At 43.2% G+C, this 19553-nt stretch overlaps 1 protein-coding gene across 1 annotated transcript in view; it reads right to left on the minus strand.

The window, feature by feature from the left end:
• Positions 1 to 2607: 2607 nt before the first annotated feature.
• The window catches only part of LIFR (leukemia inhibitory factor receptor alpha), a 69844-nt gene continuing 52898 nt past the window's right edge, over positions 2608 to 19553 (minus strand). The window contains exons 12-19 of the mRNA XM_006889543.1: positions 19160 to 19373; positions 15405 to 15584; positions 13580 to 13681; positions 12435 to 12602; positions 7085 to 7246; positions 5511 to 5604; positions 3688 to 3766; positions 2608 to 3213 (exon numbers count right to left, since the gene is read on the minus strand). Coding sequence (XP_006889605.1) covers positions 2608 to 3213; positions 3688 to 3766; positions 5511 to 5604; positions 7085 to 7246; positions 12435 to 12602; positions 13580 to 13681; positions 15405 to 15584; positions 19160 to 19373 — 1605 coding nt within the window. The remainder of the gene's footprint in view (positions 3214 to 3687; positions 3767 to 5510; positions 5605 to 7084; positions 7247 to 12434; positions 12603 to 13579; positions 13682 to 15404; positions 15585 to 19159; positions 19374 to 19553) is intronic.

Raw genomic sequence — 19553 nt, forward strand, 5'->3', positions numbered from 1 at the left:
TGGCTGAAGGACTTGAACTTCTGACATTTGTGGTAGCAGCTATCTTCCACCACCAGGACTACTTTATGCGTGTGCCCTGCGTATGCGAGGTGGACCTGACAGTGGGGAGCAGTGCACCATTCCTGGGGTCCTCAGAGCCACCAGCTACCTACACACTGCTCCTGCTCTCTCCCCCCTGGTGCAGAGCACCCTGAAATGCACAAGCGGACTGGAGGGGGCTGGGATAACACCAGTAACCGCCTCAGCTCTTCAATGCAGGAGGAAGGACTAGGTCTGGCGGCTCTGGCCATCTTCAACCCAGGAGGAAGGGCCTGGAAAACCTGCTCTGGCCCCATGCCTACACTGAGTTCTTCCACACAGTGGAGCTGGGGGTGGTTAAGGCTTGCCCAGGGGCAGAGCTCCTCTGCTTCCCTTCAGGCTAATGACCTCTGTGTGGGGTCCACTGAGCTCCAGAAGGGCAGGGGGAAGGGCCCTTGAGACCTTCTTTATGCAGGAACATCAGTCAAGTCTTAGGCAAAGTGAAAGATTTCAGAGCACCTAGACCTCTACCATTTGCAGAACAAATGAACTGTTAGATGTTCAGGTGGGAAGGGGTAAGGATCGAGCGAGTCACAGCAGAAATGCAGAGGCTGATGAAAGACACCAAACATGAGGCCTCGTCCTGTTACCTCAGGTTAGCGCAGACTAAGAAGCAGGTCCCAGAGGGAAGAGGGGCGGACTGGGAATGGTCAGGACCAGCTTTGGCTGGGTGAGGGAGGGGCTAGCCACAGAGACGCCAGCGAAGGTGGCCCCAGGCTGAGTATCTGGGGGACGCTGAGAAGAAGGGCCACAGCGAGGACACAGGGAGACAAAAAAGCTCTGCAGGGCTCTGGCTTGACCTCTTCTCCAACATGGGCAGTTTCCACATACTCCTACACAGTTCTGGTAAACGCTGTGTGTATGGGGTTCACCCTCACTCCACATACCCAGGAAGTACGAACCTCGAGGTTTGGGGGAAACCCCGGTAGCTGGAATTAGGTTTCCTAAACAGAGTGCTCAATCAAGTTCTGCTCCTTTTCACCACGTGGCCCTTTTCTACAACATGGTTTTCAAAGGCTAAGTAAGTTATAAGCAAGAGAAACCAAACCAAACACCTTACGCTTTATCATTTGTAAATATGTTCAGAACCTTAGATGGTTAAAAGAACAAATAGGTTTTAATTTAGAGATTTGAAATGTTAAGGACTTCTGTATTAACTGAGAAGAGACAAAATGCGAGGAAGTAAAACAGGAGCAGCATTGTCGTTTCCACTCTGATTCTCCCAGAACAGCACTGTCTGCACTAGACACTGCTGTGACAGGAGGCTGGGAGAGGCCGCCGTGCCGAGGACCAGTGATGGAGCCATCGCTCCCTCGGATGCTGGTGTGCCCATTCTTTCTGTTCAAATGGAAGTTCAGCAACATTTTCTAGAAAACAGCCCATGAGTCACTGTTTCTGTAAGGAGTGTCACCTTGTTAATTTTAGGTTGAAAAACTTGAAAAGGGGCTCAAGAAGTCAGAACTCAAGATCTCATAGGAGAGAGGAACTACCAGGCCTGACCCTCAAAGGGCAGCTGCTAGCAGGTATCTGAGCCTCGAGCCTGGAGACAGGGCCCAGTGTCACGGTCTATGCCTGAGGAAGGCAGGCCAGAGCATCCACGAAGCAACAGTAGTCTCAAATACAAAATCAGTGCCAACTATGCGCTGATGAGAATATTGACAAGGGCATATGCTTCACTTACATCTTTCAAAAATTGATACCGTGTCAGAAGACAATATTGATTTTTTTAAAAACTTAGACCTAAAGTTACACAAATCTAAATCTTAAGTATTGGAGGAATCAAGTAGAACGGAAGGCAGGCAGTAGAAAATTGGAAAGAAAATGGAAAGGTCTGGAAACCTATTAAGGCAAGAGAACGAGATCTGGTTTGGGCTGGTCAGTGTCACACTCTTTTCCACGTTTGTACCCCTGAGACAAACTATCCGCTCACCCCCATACAGTAGGCACAGAAATCAGCACACTTTATCAAACAAAATCCTAAACAGCTACTGCTACAATAAAAAACAAAACAGAACAAAAAACCCAACAAAACAAAACCAAAGGACATTAACATTTTCAAACATTGCAGATGGGGGAGGACCACTGAAACGGGAAAAATCTGTGCTTGGTGTTTATCTCACAGAGAGCAAATGCCAGGTGCACAAACATCATCTGTTGAGGGGACTCGTGCCTGCCTCCCCCGTCAGGGGGCTCCGAGGCCAGAAAGTCCACCTGTGAGAAAAACCAACAAGGGGCCTGAAAGCAGCTGCTGGGGGATGTGTTTTGCATGGACGAGGCAGAGGGTTCTTTGGCTCAAATCACTAACGGCTCCCAATCTTGAGTTTCATGGACTGGAACTGGGTTATATACTTTGGTTTTGAGACTCCATCCAAAGCACAGTAACACTTTTAGTGGAAGTCGCGGGAGGTGAAGCTCACCTCGCTGACAATACTTCACAGGGTCCCTCCGAGGACGCCGGTGCTGGCTTGGCGGCCCCAGCAGCTAAGAGCTTACTGAGATGGAGACTGAAGTGACGATGGAGTGACGCTGTTAGTCGTTGGGTTTGTTCTGAAAAAAGTTTGTGAAGGACCAGCCTCCTCCGCTGGACTTGGGAGAGTCTTCGTCTTTGGGAGGAATCAAGAACTGCCGGGAGTTGATGGAGCAGGGGCTTCCAAAGGAGACCAGCTCGCTGTTGCTGTCTGTGGACCTGGGCGAGTCGGGCGACACTAAATTCCAAGTGTTCACATTTGCCTGAGGTCGGTAGCCGGCAGTTTTATCTAGGTCATCGTCTGCAGGCGCCTCTTCCACAGCAGAGGTCACCGGGAGGTGCATTTGTGGCTTATAGCCTGAGCCCCCGGCGGGCTCGCTCTCCTGCTCCTCCTCGGGCTTGGCCTGCGGCTGGTACATTGACTGAACATCAATGTAAACCACCTGGGACGCCCCTCCGGCTTCGTCGCCCTCCTCGATGATCGGGGGGCAGTAGGACACGACCACAGGGTTTCCAGCGTCTGCCTCCGAGCTTTCTTCAGGATGCTCGGTTACCGGGGAGACGATCTCTGTGTCTTCTATTTTAGGAACCACGGACCGGCTTTCCAGGACCTCGACATTATTTGGGGTGCAAGGATTCATTTCCAATGTTTTAAGAGCACTGTTTCCCTAGAAAGGAATATAAAAGCATGGGTTAAGGACAGCACTAAAAGTGGATGCAATGCCCCCACATACAAAAAGGGGGACTGTATTTTACAGTTTGTTCATATCTGCATGTAAAAATTTCCACTGCTCCCTTGTACATATTGTATCAAAGCCATTTAGCGCCTCCATCTCAACACATTTTTCTTGCTATTAACTGTAAGCAAGCGTTGAGGACTTGGAACCTGCAGCAGGTAAACGCCACAGAAGGACAGTGTCCATCTTTAACTCACTGACAGTACGGGTGGTGGGGGAGAAGCATGGAATACACAATTTAAATTTCAAATTTTCAGAAATCCAGCAGATGTTGTAGCAGTATCTTCTCATTTCATTACTTAGGATAGCATTCCCCCTGCTGAAACATGTCAAAGTTTTGTTTCAGAAAACCGAAAGAGGGAAGCCAGTACTTTCAATGACAAAGGCAAGAACATTCAAGGTTACCTCACACACACTCTTCTGAAACTGTAGTGCTTTACAATTTTCTGGATTCGGAATATCAGGGTAGAAGGTTTCTTTAATCCTTTAAATAGAAAGTGATTCAGTTAATTTAATAACCATAAGCATATCCACCAGCTAACAAAAAACTCAAAATTCTAACTGAATTTTTCATTTGACTGTTTTACTTCATGAGGACCTGACATGAACACAGGAGACCCTGGGGTGTGTGATCACTCATGAGAACTTTCTAGGCAATGCAGTGGGAGGTGCTAAAGGGGAAACCAGCAACAGGACCTTTTCTTTCTACAATGACAATACTGGCTGTACCTTGAGAAAATGGAAAGTAAAGGTTGGATGATGGATTTAAAAGTTCAGTGAGCTATCAAGTGAAAAGCAGAGGAATTGTCCATACAATACAAATTTCCTACTGCAAAATGGACTAAGCGGGATTGACTGAGTCCATCTGTGCAATATACCTGTCTCCTTTCCTTGAAACAGGATTGGACTAACCCAGGTGCTGTGTAACAAGCTTTACCTATGTTAAAACAAAAACAAATACAAAGCAGCAATAGAAATGATAACCCTGTTATGAATACTTTATTTGCTGTGCTTAAAAAACGCTATTAATTTAAAGTGGAAATGAAATGCAAATTTTTTTTAAAAAACCTTTTATTTGCTCAATGTAGTTTAATATTTACATATGTAAGTATTAAATGTCTGTAGGAAAAATAACTTCATTAATCTTAATCTGAACATATTCTAACTACTAATATTAAGTACTTGTCATATCTTTGCTCTAGAGGAGTAAGGGGAAATCATTGCTTTACATGTGAAATGGTTGATTCTGTTAATGAGATTAGAATTGTTACCCTGGGTTTACACCCAGGACTGCTGGACTGCACCTTCTTCTTCCCACAGGACGGTGCGGTCCAGGACCTGTCCACGTACCCACAGAAGGCCATTCACTCTCACTTTAAACCATATCATGCTTCCTCACATTCTATTTGAATTCTTTCTGCTGGGGGCCTTCATGGACACGACACTGGTACACTCTCCCCCCTCATTATTCACTCTGGGGACTCGGCAGAGGACTCAGCCATGCTGAGAAGCCGTGCCTGACCATTCATCTGCACTGACACATGGCTCAACTGTCATACACATGCTGAAAAAGAATTATCTACCGACTGAGAGGGGCTTAGTGTCCATCTTCCCTATCATAGGCCAAGTCTGTAAGGACCACATTTATTTTGCTCTTGATGGAATATAGCAGATTTGTTGAATAAATGAGTAAATGGCCAGATGACACAAGTAGGTCACTAGGAACACAGGAGATCTTTTTTTTTTTTAATTGAAATATTCTTTTAATTTTTATTTTAATATTTTTTGCGTCTGTACTGTCAAATCAGATCCGACTGGTACAGGAAGAGACTGCCCCTCCTTCTCCAGCAGAGCATCTGGTGGATTTGAACTGCGTGCCTCTGGGATTGCAGTGCAACTTCTTGCCACTGGGCCACCAGAGCTTCCAAAGGAGATCTTAACTGGCAAATGACATTCAATTTTGTATACTGCTATCGCCATATTTATTGTGCTTGTAATTTTTCTTCAGTACAGTCTTACCACCTTATCAGTAAAAATGGTAGGGAAAAATTTACACTCTCATCCTTTAAATAATATGCTGCCACATTCTTGCCTAATATTAAATTCAAGATTAAGCCTAACTAGATCACCTTTCCCCCCACTAATTAGTTACAGCCAGTTGTATCTGAGACATTCCATGCCTATGCCCGAAGACCACAGGCAGAGTACATACACACAGGACACATTACCATTCTCGCTTCCGATAGCAGAGGACGCTAGTGACCACGCCAACCATGATGGCCACTGCCACTGGGATGAGAATGGCGATGATTAATCCCACAGCTGAAAAGACAAGGTTGCAAACAATCAGTCACCCTCTGGAGTATGAAGTATATGATAAATTTGCATTAAGAGTTATTTAAGTTGCTAGGTCATTGTCAAGGCTTAATATTAATAGTTCAGGACACTGTAACCTTCCAACTCAAATCCAAAGCCACATTGACTCAGACTCAACAAGCTTCCACAGGACAAAGCAAGCATAACTTTCCCTTAAGGCTTCCAAGGCTGTAGGTCCTTACAGAAGCAGACTGCCTCATCTTTGCCCTGTGAGTTACAGCTGGTGGGTTATAACCATCAATGTTTTAATAATGGTCAAATGTTTCAACTAACCACAGCACCATCAGAACTCCTAATGACACTGAAAGACTATAATAACACAACTTCAAAGCATTATATACATATATATAAACTCACAGCTGACCCTCCACAGCAGGAATTCAGAGGCTGTAAATTGCACAGGAGGAGACAATTCACCTTCCTGGGAAGGAAGAGCTGGTAGATTAGAACAGCAGAACTGGTACCTTAGAACAGCATGCCTTTGGGCTGGCAGTGCAACTCCCTACCACCAACCCACTAGAGCTCCCTTATAATCTTAATATTTAAATTGTTTCCAGAAGGTTCTCAGTCTTAGCACTACAGGTATTTTAGGCTAGACAATTCCTGGTTAAGGAACACTCCAGTGGAGCAATTGTTAAGCACTTAGATGGTGATCAAAAAAACCAAGAGCTTGACTCCACCCACCAGCAGCTCCACAACAGAAAAGACTTAGGGGCAATTTGCTCCTGTGGAGAATACAGCACAGAAAAATCCCATGAGATGTTTCTACTCTGTCCTAATGGGTTGCTAGGAGTTGGAACGAACTCAATAGCACATAACAATTCTTTGCTGAGAGGGGCTGTCTGGTGCGTGGTAAAAGTTTAGAAGCATTCCTGACCTCTACCGAGAAATGCCAGTAATGCCTGCCTCCCTTCCTCATCATGGCAACCGGGAATATCACCAGACATTGCCAGGTGCCTTCTGGTGGAGGAAAAAACCAGAGAACCACAGCTTTAGAGATCACAACTCTTTCTGTATGAGCTGTACGTGGACTCAACTCAAGGGTAGAGTCAATGCAAGTCTCATCTCCTAAAGTTTCAGGAATGCTGATGGATAGTGACACACATCTCAATTTTATAAATGCTGTGCTTAAAAATATAAATCATGACATTTCAATTAAATGTGCTAAAAACTAGAGTTGAACTAGTTGAGATCAACTCAAAAGGTCAGCTGACTTAGATAAATGAAACAGGGATTTAGAACTGTTGGCTTCTGATGGATCCCTAATTAGTGTTTTGTTAGAGCTCTCCACCCACCACAGAAATGCAGCTACACCTGACATCTAAAAACAACCCAAAAAAGGGTTGCTCAAGACATGGCAAATTGCCAGAAACACTAGATAAGCATTTATGTTTAAAAAACACTGGAATCCGGAGATCACACTTACAGTTTTCCTTTGTCACCACGTACATGCTCTTCTCGGGGCCTATCCCACCATCTGTGTAGGCTCGCAGCACGAGGTGGTAACTGGTTTTACCTTGAAGATCAGCAATTCTCAATGTTTTCTGATTGAGGTCGGTAATATTCTTTATCTTTACGTCAGAGCGGCCTGTTTTTAAAAAGGAAGGTTATTATTAGTCTGAACGTCAGTTTCTCTATATAACAGAATATCATGCCTTATCTCACAGAGCTTAATAGAAGGGGCTCTAGGAAAAATGCCTGCCATGCAGCAGGCAATTGGTAAGACTCTTAGGTGCCATAGAACCAGCTCCAACTCCTAGCGACCCTATGCACAACTGAATGAAAACTTGCTCCATCTCTGCTCTGCTTAAGCCTACTACTGTAGTCATTATGTCAATCCATGTCCTCGACCATCTTCTCTCCTTCACTGACCCTCTACTTTTCAAAGCATGGTCGTCTCAAGAGTGACAATGGCTCCCATGTGATGCCTATCCTGCCCTATAGGATTCAGGAATTAATGTGATGCCATTTGATATGTTTCAACTAACAGATGCAGCCCTGGGTGTGCTCACCAGTTTATGTCAGGAAATTCGGAGGATAGTTATTTGGCTAGCTGATGGGAAAAGATCCGTATTTGTTCCCATTCTCAAGAAAGGTGATTCAGTAAGATGTGAAAATTATCAAACAAAATCATTAAGGTCACAAGTAGTAAGCAAGATATTGCTGAAGATCATCCAAAAATGTCTAGAACAGTACACGGAAAGGGAAGTAGCAGAAGTTTAAGCTAGGTTGAAAAGAGGCTGTGGCACCAGGGATATCACTGCTGATGTCAGATGGATCCTGGCTGAAAGCACTGAATACTAAAAGAATGTCTACCTCTGTTTTATTGCAAAGGCATCTGACTATGTGGATCATAACAAACTATGGCTAACACTGAGAGGAGTGGGGACTCCAGAACCCTTAATTATGCTCATATGAAACCTCTACGTATACCAAGAAACAGCTGTCCAAACAGAGTAAGGGGACACTGCATGGTTTAGAATCAGTGAAGGTGTGCATCTGCATTGTTAATCTTTTTCTTACTCAGTCTGTGAACTGAACATATCATTTGAGAATCTGGACTCTATGAAGAATGTGGAATCTGGATTGCAGGAAAACTCATCAACAATCTGCACTGTACAGATGATACAACCTTATTTTCTGAAATTGAGGAGGACTTGAAACACTTGCTGCAATCAGACTACAGCCTTCAGTGTGGATCATGTCCAACATCAAGAAGACAAAAATTCTCAATGGTGGACCACTAACTGACATCATGACACACGGAGAAAAGATGAAGTTGTCAATGGTTCACCTTTCTTGGATTCACAATCAACATCCTTGGTACCAGCAGTCAGGAGATAAAGAAATGCATTGCACTGAGCAAGTCTGCTCTCAGGGATTCTCCAAATTACAAAGGAGCAATGAGGTCAGTGTGAAGACTAAGGTGCACTTGATTCAGGCCATGGTCTTTTAAATGACTTGTGATGAAAATATAGAAAAAAGAATGACTTGTAATGGTGCTGAGAACTGAACAATGAATAAGGTTGACAAAAGAACTGATGCCTCTGAACTGCTGTGTTGGAGAAAAGTGCTGACTATCCCATGTAATGCCATGGGGAAAAAACCCACCAAAACAGTTAAGTCTTGGATACATTAAAGCCAGAATGCTCCTTGGAGGCAAGGATGACCAAGTTTCATCTCACATACTTTGAGTCCATCACTAGGAGAGCCTGCTGCTTGGAGAGGGGTATCATGTTTGGAAAGGTGGAGGTGAGTGGAAAGAAAAGAGACTCAAGGAGAGGGACTGACATGGTGACTGCAGTGATGGGCGTTTACACTTTTCAGGGATGATAAGGATGGGACACAAGAGTCACTATGAGGCATACTTGACTCAAGAGCACCCAATAATAACAATAGAGTACAGGACATTTTCAGGACCATAGGATTTAAGTGGAAGCTTTAGGAGGCCTGGGGACCTCGGTCCAGTGGTAGAGAGGAAAGTACTTGACATACCTGAGTATACTGTGTCGGAAAACTAAGCTAGCCTAGGTCAATGCACGCTGCTGGTTTTGTGCAGCACCACAGGAAAGTGGACAATTAGACACCTGAGACAATGTATAGACGGCCACACTTCCTTAACCAGTCTCCCTACCGAGGTCTATCTAGTGAAAAATGGTCTCATGAAGTATTAGCAACCAAATATGTAGCTTCTTTAACTAATACTTTCTCTAAGCTTCATAAAGCTATGCTGCTCCAACATGGGTCTCCAAGAAGACTGCACACAAGTTGTAATCCAGTGACCAGATTTTGCACCAAGTTTGAAAGACACCCCACTCCACTCCAGGAGGACCAGCCAGAGCACTGTCCTCCAAAGCACCTGAACTAGAAGGCCCCAAACTGTGATCTGTCATTCCAGAATTGGCGCTCCTCTAGACCTGAAGAAGCTGAGTGCAAAGTCCGACCTATCTCAGACTGCAAGCTGGGATTTGAAAGAATCCTGTAGTTTTGAAGGAATCATCTTATTTTGAAGCTAAGGCCCAGAAGTGCCTCACCTTAATGACTCAAAGGGGGTCTGCAGGGAAGTACTTGAGGCTTCTGATGTCGTTTTGTTTTTCTTGTAACTAACCCTTTGGTAATTTTACTGTAAATGTGTCTTCTAAGACTAGGAGAGGAATGTTTAGAACCCGCATAACTTGTTCGAGTTATCACAGGACAACCTTCAGAGAGGCATTTGGATGTCTTGCCTGACAGGAAGAGATAAAACCCTAAAGTTTCAAAACTGATAACAGTGATAACCAGCACCAGAAAAGACATGTAACAAAAATGTTTTGAGTCATCTTCAAGCCAACTGACTAGTGTTATTCAACCTCGGTTTCCCTCTCTTATGTTCTGGATAAAAAGCTCTGGAGGCATGGTGGATAACGAGCTGCCCTGCTGGAGGCATGGTGGGTAACGAGCTGCCCTGCCAACCCAAAGGCAAGCAGTCTGAACTCATCAGCTGCTTCTCTGCAAGACAAAGATGGGAATTCCCTCCCATGCTGTCTACTGCCTCTGAAAACCTGCTGGAGGGTCAGCTGTAAGTTGGGTCTGACTCAAAGGCAATGAGGGCAATGAGCTGAGTTTTATGTATTGGATACCTGGTGGGATGGAGTTTAGGAAACCCCCCAGAACAGCCTTTGTTCCTGGATCCTGCCCCCCACCCCCACCTCGCCCCACACTGGCTAAGCCTCCAAATAAAGGCTCTTCTCTGTTCTTCAAGGGAGCCCTAGTGGCTAAGTGGTAAGAAGTTGTCGTATCTCCCCGAAGGAATGTGTTTCAATCCACCAAAGCTGCTCTGTGGGAGAAAGACAGGCCATCTCCTCCCATGTGATATACTGCTTCTGAAAACCCGCTGGAGGGTCAGCTATGCATCAGTTCTGACTTGATGGTTAATATGTGTCTCTTCTTGAAGGCTGAGTATAATGTTAGCAAGTTATACACCTGTTTTAAGTCTAAGACTTTATCCAAAAATTCTGGAGATTCTCTGGTTCAGTTTCTCTGAGCATGGGAGAGACACAGTCACTGAAAAAACTGTACAAAGTTGGGGAGGAACTTGGAGAATGGATGCTCTCATCAATTCTTACATCATCCCTGATGCATCCCTGTCACCGTGATTCACCACCTGGTTCTGCAGGTGAACCACAGGCCTGCTCACTGGGACGTGTCCCATCCACTGCCAGCACTTCTATTTCATCGTCCTTCACTCTTCTAAGTCATTCACTCCACTCCCAAATTTATGAATCCTCACATGTTCAGCCTTTCCTCTCTTCCTTGTCTTTGCCACTTTGTATATTTTTATCTTTCTGACTCTAATTTGAGTAAAATTTGGGGAGTAAAGGTAAGTGCGTGTGACCAATTCGCATCTCATCGGAAATTCAGGTGCTGGAAGTGTCTTAGAATGTCTGAGCATGAGTAGTTACACCAGACTCGAGGTGTCTGTAGAATTTGAGAGCCAGTCAGCATCCCAACACAGCAAGTTTTCTCAACTTGCCAGTCAGTCATTAAATAATTAAAATGGTTTCTTTTGGAGGAGAGGTCACTAAGAGAAATGAGAGCTCGAAGTTGGAAAGATTAAGTTTATGATATGCAGCTACAAAGAAGAAATACAATTTCTGATACAAACTTAATTGGAGAAAGGTCAGAACTCTGTACAAATATTTTGGTGTCAGGCTAGTTAAGAATTTGCTAAGGTCTCTGGACCTACTACCTCCCTGATAGGGTTCCCAAATGATTTCAACGTTTTGCTGAGAATCTGAATCTCCACTTAGATATAATGAATCAGAACCTACTTTTTAACAAGATCCCCAGGATCTTAAAAGGAGCAGCTAGAGAATCTGGTTAAAAATGCAGATTAAAAAAAAAATTTTCTACATTTAAAATCCCTGGACTGGGATAACAGAAGAATTGATGTCTTTAAGCTGTGGTGCTGGAGATGAGTTTTGAACAAATTATGTACTACCAAGAAAGCAAATAGGTCTGTCTTTGAGAGGGTGAAACCAAGTCTCTCCTTGGAGACTAGGATTTTGAAGTGCCATCCCATATACTTTGGACTCGTGGCTAATAGAGACCAGTCCTTGGATAAGGACATCATGCTCAGAAAGGTGGAGGGACAGCACAGGAGAGGAAGACCCTGGATGAGATGGATTGATACAGTAACTGGGACCATGGGGGTAGGTGTGTCAGAGTCAGTGTGACTGGCTCAGGACAGGGCAGGCTTCAGAGCTGTTGTACCCAGGGTCGCTATGAGTTGCAGGCAACTTGACGACACGTACCAACAACAACAATGGGTCTGCTACCTTTCCCTGCTCACTAAGCCCAGGGCTAACACAGACAAGAACACGGACAACTTCTTAGGTTCCAATCCACTTTTGTGATTATCTTGTTCTCCACTATGCTAAGTGCAAGAAGACTTGCTTCTTGTGGGAACTGTTTGTTTTGATTTTAAGTCAACATTATATGATACTGTGTTAAGTACCACACAAGGCTAGTAAGAAGAATGGACTCTATTTTATGGGAGCTGATAATCAAAGGTTTTCAAAGAAACAATTTTTTTAAAAATTGCTCAAAGCCCATACATGTCATTTATCACATGCCAAAACCTTACAGTTCTCTTATTTTAGAACAACGACAATTCCATGTCCCTGTTTTTCGAATGGTTTGGGAAAGCAGTATTAAGTGACTCACCAGCACTTTCTTTTGCTTCAGTTTATGGAGGGTTACTAACAACTATTATACACAAGCTGTCCTTTACTTACCTGATTCCAAGCCTCTCATCTTAGATGTGCCCCTCTCTCCTTTTCCAAAGTAAAATAAATATCCTCTTAAAAAGCCTCTAAGCTCTTCCACAGGAATATCTTCCCATTTGACTAATATAGAATCTGAAGAAGTATCCTCGACAGTAAAATTTGGTGCAACCACTGGAGCTATAAAAGGAAAAATTTAAAAAATCAACTGCCAACGGACATGTCACTATGTTACCTGAGGTGTTTAGCCTCACAAAGTCCATGTTTTGAATTAAAACTTCATTTCTCTACTTAATCATAAGCTTTCAGAGATGTTATCACAAACACGTCCAGTGAATCTTATACTAATGAATACAGATCCAAAAAATTCCATCAAACAACTCTCATACAACATATCCATTCAGGAAGACTTGTGACACTGTTAGTGGCTAACTCAGATAGACTTCAGCTGTATATTCTAATCCTGAATAAGTTAACAACTTTTAAATGTATAAGCTTTTCAATATTTCTCATGATCCTTAATGAAAACAGTGTCTAGTCTGCATTTATGCTTCTTATAAAATGTATTTGCTATGACTGAATCATTCATTGTGCAGAATTTTATCATTCTATCCCCAGCCTCATTTCTGTCACCAAGCCCATGTTTTCCGACTGCTAATCCTTCTCCCTGGTTTCCAACTTTTGCATTCCAGTCACACATTATTATTATTGCATGTTGGTTGCATGTTTGATCAATTTCTGACTGCAAAAGTTTATAGAAATCATCCATTTCCTCCTTTTTAACTCTGGTTATTGATACATAAATTTGAGTGATAGTGGTATTAATAGGTCTTCCTTGTATGCATATGGACATTATCCTTTCACTCACAATATCGTACTTCAAGATGGATCTAGAAATAGCCTTTTTTAAATATGAAAGCAACTCCCATTTTTCTCACCTTTTCATCTCCAACATAGTAGATTATACGAAAATGAGAAAACATTTCTTTAAAATTAGAAAACTTTTTTAAAAAAATAAGTAAAAACAATCAATTTTAGCAATTATTTCTCCTTTCTTGAGTAAAGCAATGTTAACCCATTCTCACTACTGGTATTGATTTCTAATTTCTCACATGCTATTTCACACTCATTTAAAAAAAAAGTACCATTTAACTTACCCAATTCTTCTATATATCCAATTACAGAACGTAATAACTGATATCCTTGATTTTTGCATCCATACAGGAAGAAACTGTATCGTACACCAGGCCGAAACTGATCTACAGGATGAAAATCATCAGTAAACACTCATAAACACAAATCACAAAAGCTGTTGTAGAAATACTGGACTTATGCAAACGTTAATGTTTTCAATGGAGCCCTGGTGGCACAGTGCTCAAAGCGCTCAGCCACTAACCCAATGGTCCATACTCTGCACCTGCCAGCGGCTCTATGGGACAAAGAGAAGAGTTTCCTTCAGGAAAGAAACTCTGGCAACTGCAGGCAGATTGACTCCATCCTTTAGGAAGCTGCTGGGAGTTGGCACAGACTTGACAGTCGTGGGTTTGGAGCTTTGTTTCGTTGTTGGTTTTTTTAACATTTTCAAGCTAATTTTTATACTTCAAGATGTTACTGATTATACAAATAAAACCATATGATCCAGCTATTCCAATGCTTGGCATATACTCCAAGAAAATAAGAACTGAGGCTCAAATGGAGACTTGTACACCAATGTTCATGGCAGTGTTATTCACCATTGCAAGAACATGGAACTAGTCCAGATGTCCATCTACAAATGAATGGATTGAGAACTTGTGGTACGTTCATACAGCGGAAACTACGCAGCACGCAGGAGCAATCATTTTGTAAATTACTATCTAACTTAGGAGGGACTGGAGAGCATTATACTGAGTGAACTACCTTAGTCCTACAAGGACAAATACTGTATAAAACTACTGTTGTAGAATGAGTATGAGGATCCAAGGTGGGGGCGGAGAGGGTGGAAGCAGAGGGGTGAAGATGGGCATGGGAGTGGGGTGGGGTGTTAATTATAGGGTGCACAATTTAATGCTCGGGGGGTGAGGGAAATGGGAAGGATCTTTTGTGAAAAACAAGTATTCAATGTTTGTTAAGTAAATCAGTATAAAACTAAAAAAATTTAAAAGAAGAAACTAAATGAGTAAAATCCAGCTAAACAAAAATTTTAAACTAATAAAAACTAACTTCCATTGTTATTATAAATCTAGCATTCTAGCATGGACTCACCATGATAGAGGGAGAAAAATGGGATCAAATCTTCTATTTTGTTCCTTAAAATCAAGGAAAGACAACTTCTTCCCTTCTATCTGACCCTGCACTAGCTCACCCCTCATTGCAGGCCCACCTCTCATCTACTAAAGCCCATCCCCAAAGGAGTGAGCACCAGGCTACTCTGACAGGAGCTCAGCCACCTGTTTATTAAGACACCCAGGTTCCTGATGGTTCAGGGAAGACAGAATGGGCAGCATTTGCATTTCAGTTCAAAAAACCCCTTTTAAAGGCTTCTCCTATAGGCTTTGTGAATTGTGATATGTTGGGGACACAGAGATGGTCTCTGGCACTGAGTACAGGGACAGACAGGGTCAACTACAACACTCTCTAGTGTTAACTACAACAGCCTACTCTAGAGGGACAGCTCAGATGCCGTAGAATCTTAAATGACACACCAAGTGATTCAGAGGAGACCAGAAAAAGCAACAAAGGATGACGTCAGAGGCCCTGAACACTAGGGTCCTTAGTGATATTTAGGAAGCAGATATTGCTGGAGGAGATGAGGTTGGGGAAATGGTACATAATTCCTATGCACAGGGCTACAATCCCAGACCTCAGGGCAAAAGTTCAATCACTTCATTCCCACATCAGTGGTAACGGAAAATCATCAACGGGCCGTCCCTCAGGCACACCGGCTACTGTTGCTCTTTTCTAGAATCCTTCTGAAGAGTCTTAACTGACAATGAATCTTACCAGACTCTATTACAGCTTCTGTGCTGTTTGAAGGAACTTTCTTCCAGTCCATCAGGCAGGGTCCAGGCCCAGACGAGTTACACCACTTAATAACGTAGTCACAAGTCATGTTGGGATCATAATCCCAAGAGAGGAATATCTCATTGCCAATTCCAACAGCTTGCTCTGTCTTGAGTTTATCTTTAACAAGAAGGAAATAAATAGTCCGGCATTAAAAACATGAACATAAAGTGAGCCTCATGAAAAATGGTTATATGAATGAAAGGGTTATATGACTGTTGAAAATTTTAAAAAATTTAAAATTTTAAACTGATGCTCAAACTAGAGAAACCATTAACAAATATTAAAATGAGGTGATCCTTCTGTTCTAACAGTAATTACCTGTACGCTAAGCCTCTTCCAGAAGCTAGGAAATTAAAAGATGAATTCCACTGGGCAAAGTCTGCTGTCAGAGACCTCTCCAAAGTACTGAAGAGCAATGATGTCAGTCTGGAGACTAAGGTGCACCTGATACAGGCCATGGTGTTTGCAATTACTTGCTATGCATCAGAAAGCTGGAGAATGACTAGGGATGATGGAAGGAGAACTGATGCCTTTGAGCGGTGGTACTGGAGAAGAGTATTGAATATACCATGAACAAGTTTGCCCTGAAGAGGGTGAAGCCAGAATGTTCCTTGGAGTCAAGGATTCTGAAGCTTCATCTGATATACTCTGGACTTATTGCAAGGAGGGACCAGTCCCTGGAGAGGGACATCATGCTTGGGAGGGTGGAGGGCAGGCACAGGAGAGGAAGACTCTCGATGAGATGGATTGATTCAGTGACTGGGGTAATGGGGGTAGGTGTGTCAGAGACAATAAGATCGACACAGGATAGAGCAGGGATTAAGGCTGTTGTACATAGCGTTTTTGAGTCACAGGTGACTCGACGGTACATAACAAAAACAAGAACATACATTAAGCCTAAATTTTTGCCAACTCGACTCTTCCAGCAGCTGGAGTAAAATAATGAAAAGACACCCAGGATTTGGCCGTGATTTGCTGGGGCCAGTACAGGGAGTTTTGGGAAGGATAGGACTGAGGGGAGGAAGGAAGATGAGGGGGGAGGAGGCTGGTGTAGATCACTCCTGCCTCTCATTGTCCACTGTGAACGTGAGCTCCTTGAGCCCACGCACAGGCCTCTGCTTATAACCTGGCACAGAGGACACCAAGCAGGCCCATAAGAAATGAGTGCCAAACCAGGGGGTGTCCCATACTGTTCTCCCGTTTCTATATGGAAAAGCACAACCCTGGAGGTTGGTGAAGGGGCTTCTAGGAGACCAAGAGATCGGGGTGGGAGGGACAACAAGGAGGTAAATCTGTGCAGCGGGACAGAGCATGTGGGCTCAGGGTAGGACAAAGCCAAAAGAGCACTGCACGGTCGGCTGAGAGGCACTGCACTCAGGCCATGAGGAAGGAGAAGGAGAGAGCAGCGGTGGGGTGGTGACCGTTTTCCCTTCTGCCAGCTCTCCGCCAAGGAAATCCGTGACACCCAAGGTTGGGAGTGACCAACAGGGCGAAGAGTTACAGCCACGTGGTCAAAAGAAAGGGAGATTTCCCACAGCAACAGAAGGAAACAAAAGCCATTCCTAGAACTGATTTATATTTATGGGTTCAGTTAAGCCCAGAAAAGGACTGCTCAATAAAATCTGCACTTGTTTTTTTCCCCCCCGAATTAACAAAGTTTATTTCGAGTTTGAACCCGGGCTCCCGCGTGCTGACACAGCAGGATCCAGCTGAGAGCCCTGAATTGATGTCTGCCCCTCCTTTTATACCTCTGCTACTCCCCTGCCCAGCCATACACACCATGCCTGGCCATCCTAAAATCTGCACTTGTAAAGCAACTACTACTGAACACGGCAACAATTTGTCCCAGAATACAAAACACTTTGGCCCTAAGAATGTTTTGGCTCAAGCTAATTAAAAATCCGAAACGTAAATCGGCAATTGTTTCTGGGGCTTCAGTACTGGTCAGAAAGTTGATGACTAGACCATTGTTAGTTCCATCAATTACTGTCCCAGTAGAGAAAAGGGAAGATCACAGAGAAAACAGATAAAAAGACAACAGGGGTGTCGCCTGTCATTGTGAAAGCTGTGAAATACATGGTGTACTGGACAGAATCAATTCTGGAGGGTTAATAGGGATGAATGAGTAGGGAGGGATAGGAGGATGGAAATTATTAAATCTGTGAAGGAAAAGGCAATATTCAATAAAGCTTTAATCAGACATTGTAATAAATTAATTACATTAATCAACTGTAATTAATGTTATAAAACAAAATGTCTATGAATGACTGAGTGAAAAACCAGTACGCTTTGTCAACTTTCACTCAAATAGAAAAAGTAAATATATATAAATACTGCCTATTAAAACATATGGTCTATATAATTTCCTTTCATAGATGTCCACACATCTGATTACTTTTTTTTTTTTTTGAAGGGGCACGATATAATAAAGAGAAAACACCAGTTTACTTCCTTCTAACCTCTGCTTCCTGCGCCTGCTGCCCCACTGCCACGCAGACCCCTCCCAGCCTGTGTGGCTCCAGCTCTATGACTCTGGGTTATGTTCTAGATTCACTTCTGACATGTTCCGTGTTTTCCTCCTAATTCTCCCAGAGCTGACAGAGGTAAAACAAAAGACTTGTTAGGTAGTAAGCAGTAAGAAACTGCCTCCCATAAGGTCTGAATAGATCAGATGCCTGTGCTGTTGTTGTTAGGTGTCAAGTATGATTCAATGTGACCTTAAGAACAAAAGATCCTGTCCTGTGCCACCCTCATCAGCTTTGACACACCTTAGCCCACTGCTGCAGTCACCGAGTCAATCCATCTCATTGAGGTCTTCTTTTCTTTTGTCAATCTCTACCTTTCCAAGCCTGATGTCCCTTTATAAAGAACAGCCTCTCCTAGCAACATGCCTAATGTATGTGAAACAAAGCTTGGTCATCCTTGCCTCTAAGGAGCTCTCTGGCTGCACTTTTCCCAAGACACATTTGTTTCTTCTTTTGGCAGTCCAAGATACATAGGAAACCATAAGAGGGCCAACTTTCCTGTCAGACGGAGGGTGAGAAAGTGTTCCCACACTGGGGCACGACAGCAATCCTGGGATCAGGGAGGGACTTGAAGGAGCTAACGAAGGGGGAAAGAAACCTCTCGCTTATAACCCCTGACTCAAAGGTCCTGGAGACAGGCTAAGGAGGGGGCACATACCTGAAATCCATTACACCTCAAGAGGTCCTCAGATCAATTTATAAATTATACCAATGTTTGTTATTTCTGGATTACTTTGAAGCGTTGATTTAACCTACAAGCATATTTTCATACTAATAAAGAACTGTATTAATCAAGATTTCTTATCACTAAAGCTGCTATCCGAAAGCTTTTCTTCCTTACAGCCAAACTGTCAACTTACACTCACGTTCTGGGAGCTGTAATGGGAAGTGACATTTGAATTAAGTGTTAAAATAGTCCTTAAGGGTGGTATCTACATCAGGAACTTGTCAATACTGGGCAATAAGGGGCACAGTCATTATCCTGTCCATCAGGGTAACTGCTTAGAGTCAATACTAATGACTGCATTAAGCTCCCTGTTCCTCCTTCCACGCCATCAGCAGCAGGGGCATCAGAAGAATGCTGACATTCTGAGAAGCATTATGAGAACTGAAAATTCCTGAACTGAATGTCCTGCCCACACATGTGAAATCATCTCAGGTACTCACCGTGTGGAAGTTCCATACTAGCTATCCGTGAAGGTGGAGAGGAGCCCACTGAATTTTTGGCCACCACGCTGATGATATAATCATTTCTATCAAGTTGTAATTCTGCTTTGTGTTGACGATCAGAAATCTCGGAAAGGGACTGGGTTTCCTCCTCTGATGAGTATGATACATTGTAGGAAAGAATCCTTCCATTGGCTTCATTAATAGGTAAAGGCTAGGAAAAAATGGAATAATAAACAGTTACAAAAAACCTACAGAAAATCAAAACAACTCTGAGATATCATCTCACCCCAGTAAGAATAGCAAAATTTAACAGAACAGCAAACAACTAATGCTGGGGAGGATGTGGAGAAACTGGAACCCTTACTCACTGTTGGTGGGAGTGTAAAAAGGT

This window comes from Elephantulus edwardii, unplaced genomic scaffold (assembly GCF_000299155.1).
Source record: "Elephantulus edwardii isolate Elephantulus edwardi_28Jun2011 unplaced genomic scaffold, EleEdw1.0 scaffold00079, whole genome shotgun sequence".
NCBI lineage: Eukaryota > Metazoa > Chordata > Mammalia > Macroscelidea > Macroscelididae > Elephantulus > Elephantulus edwardii.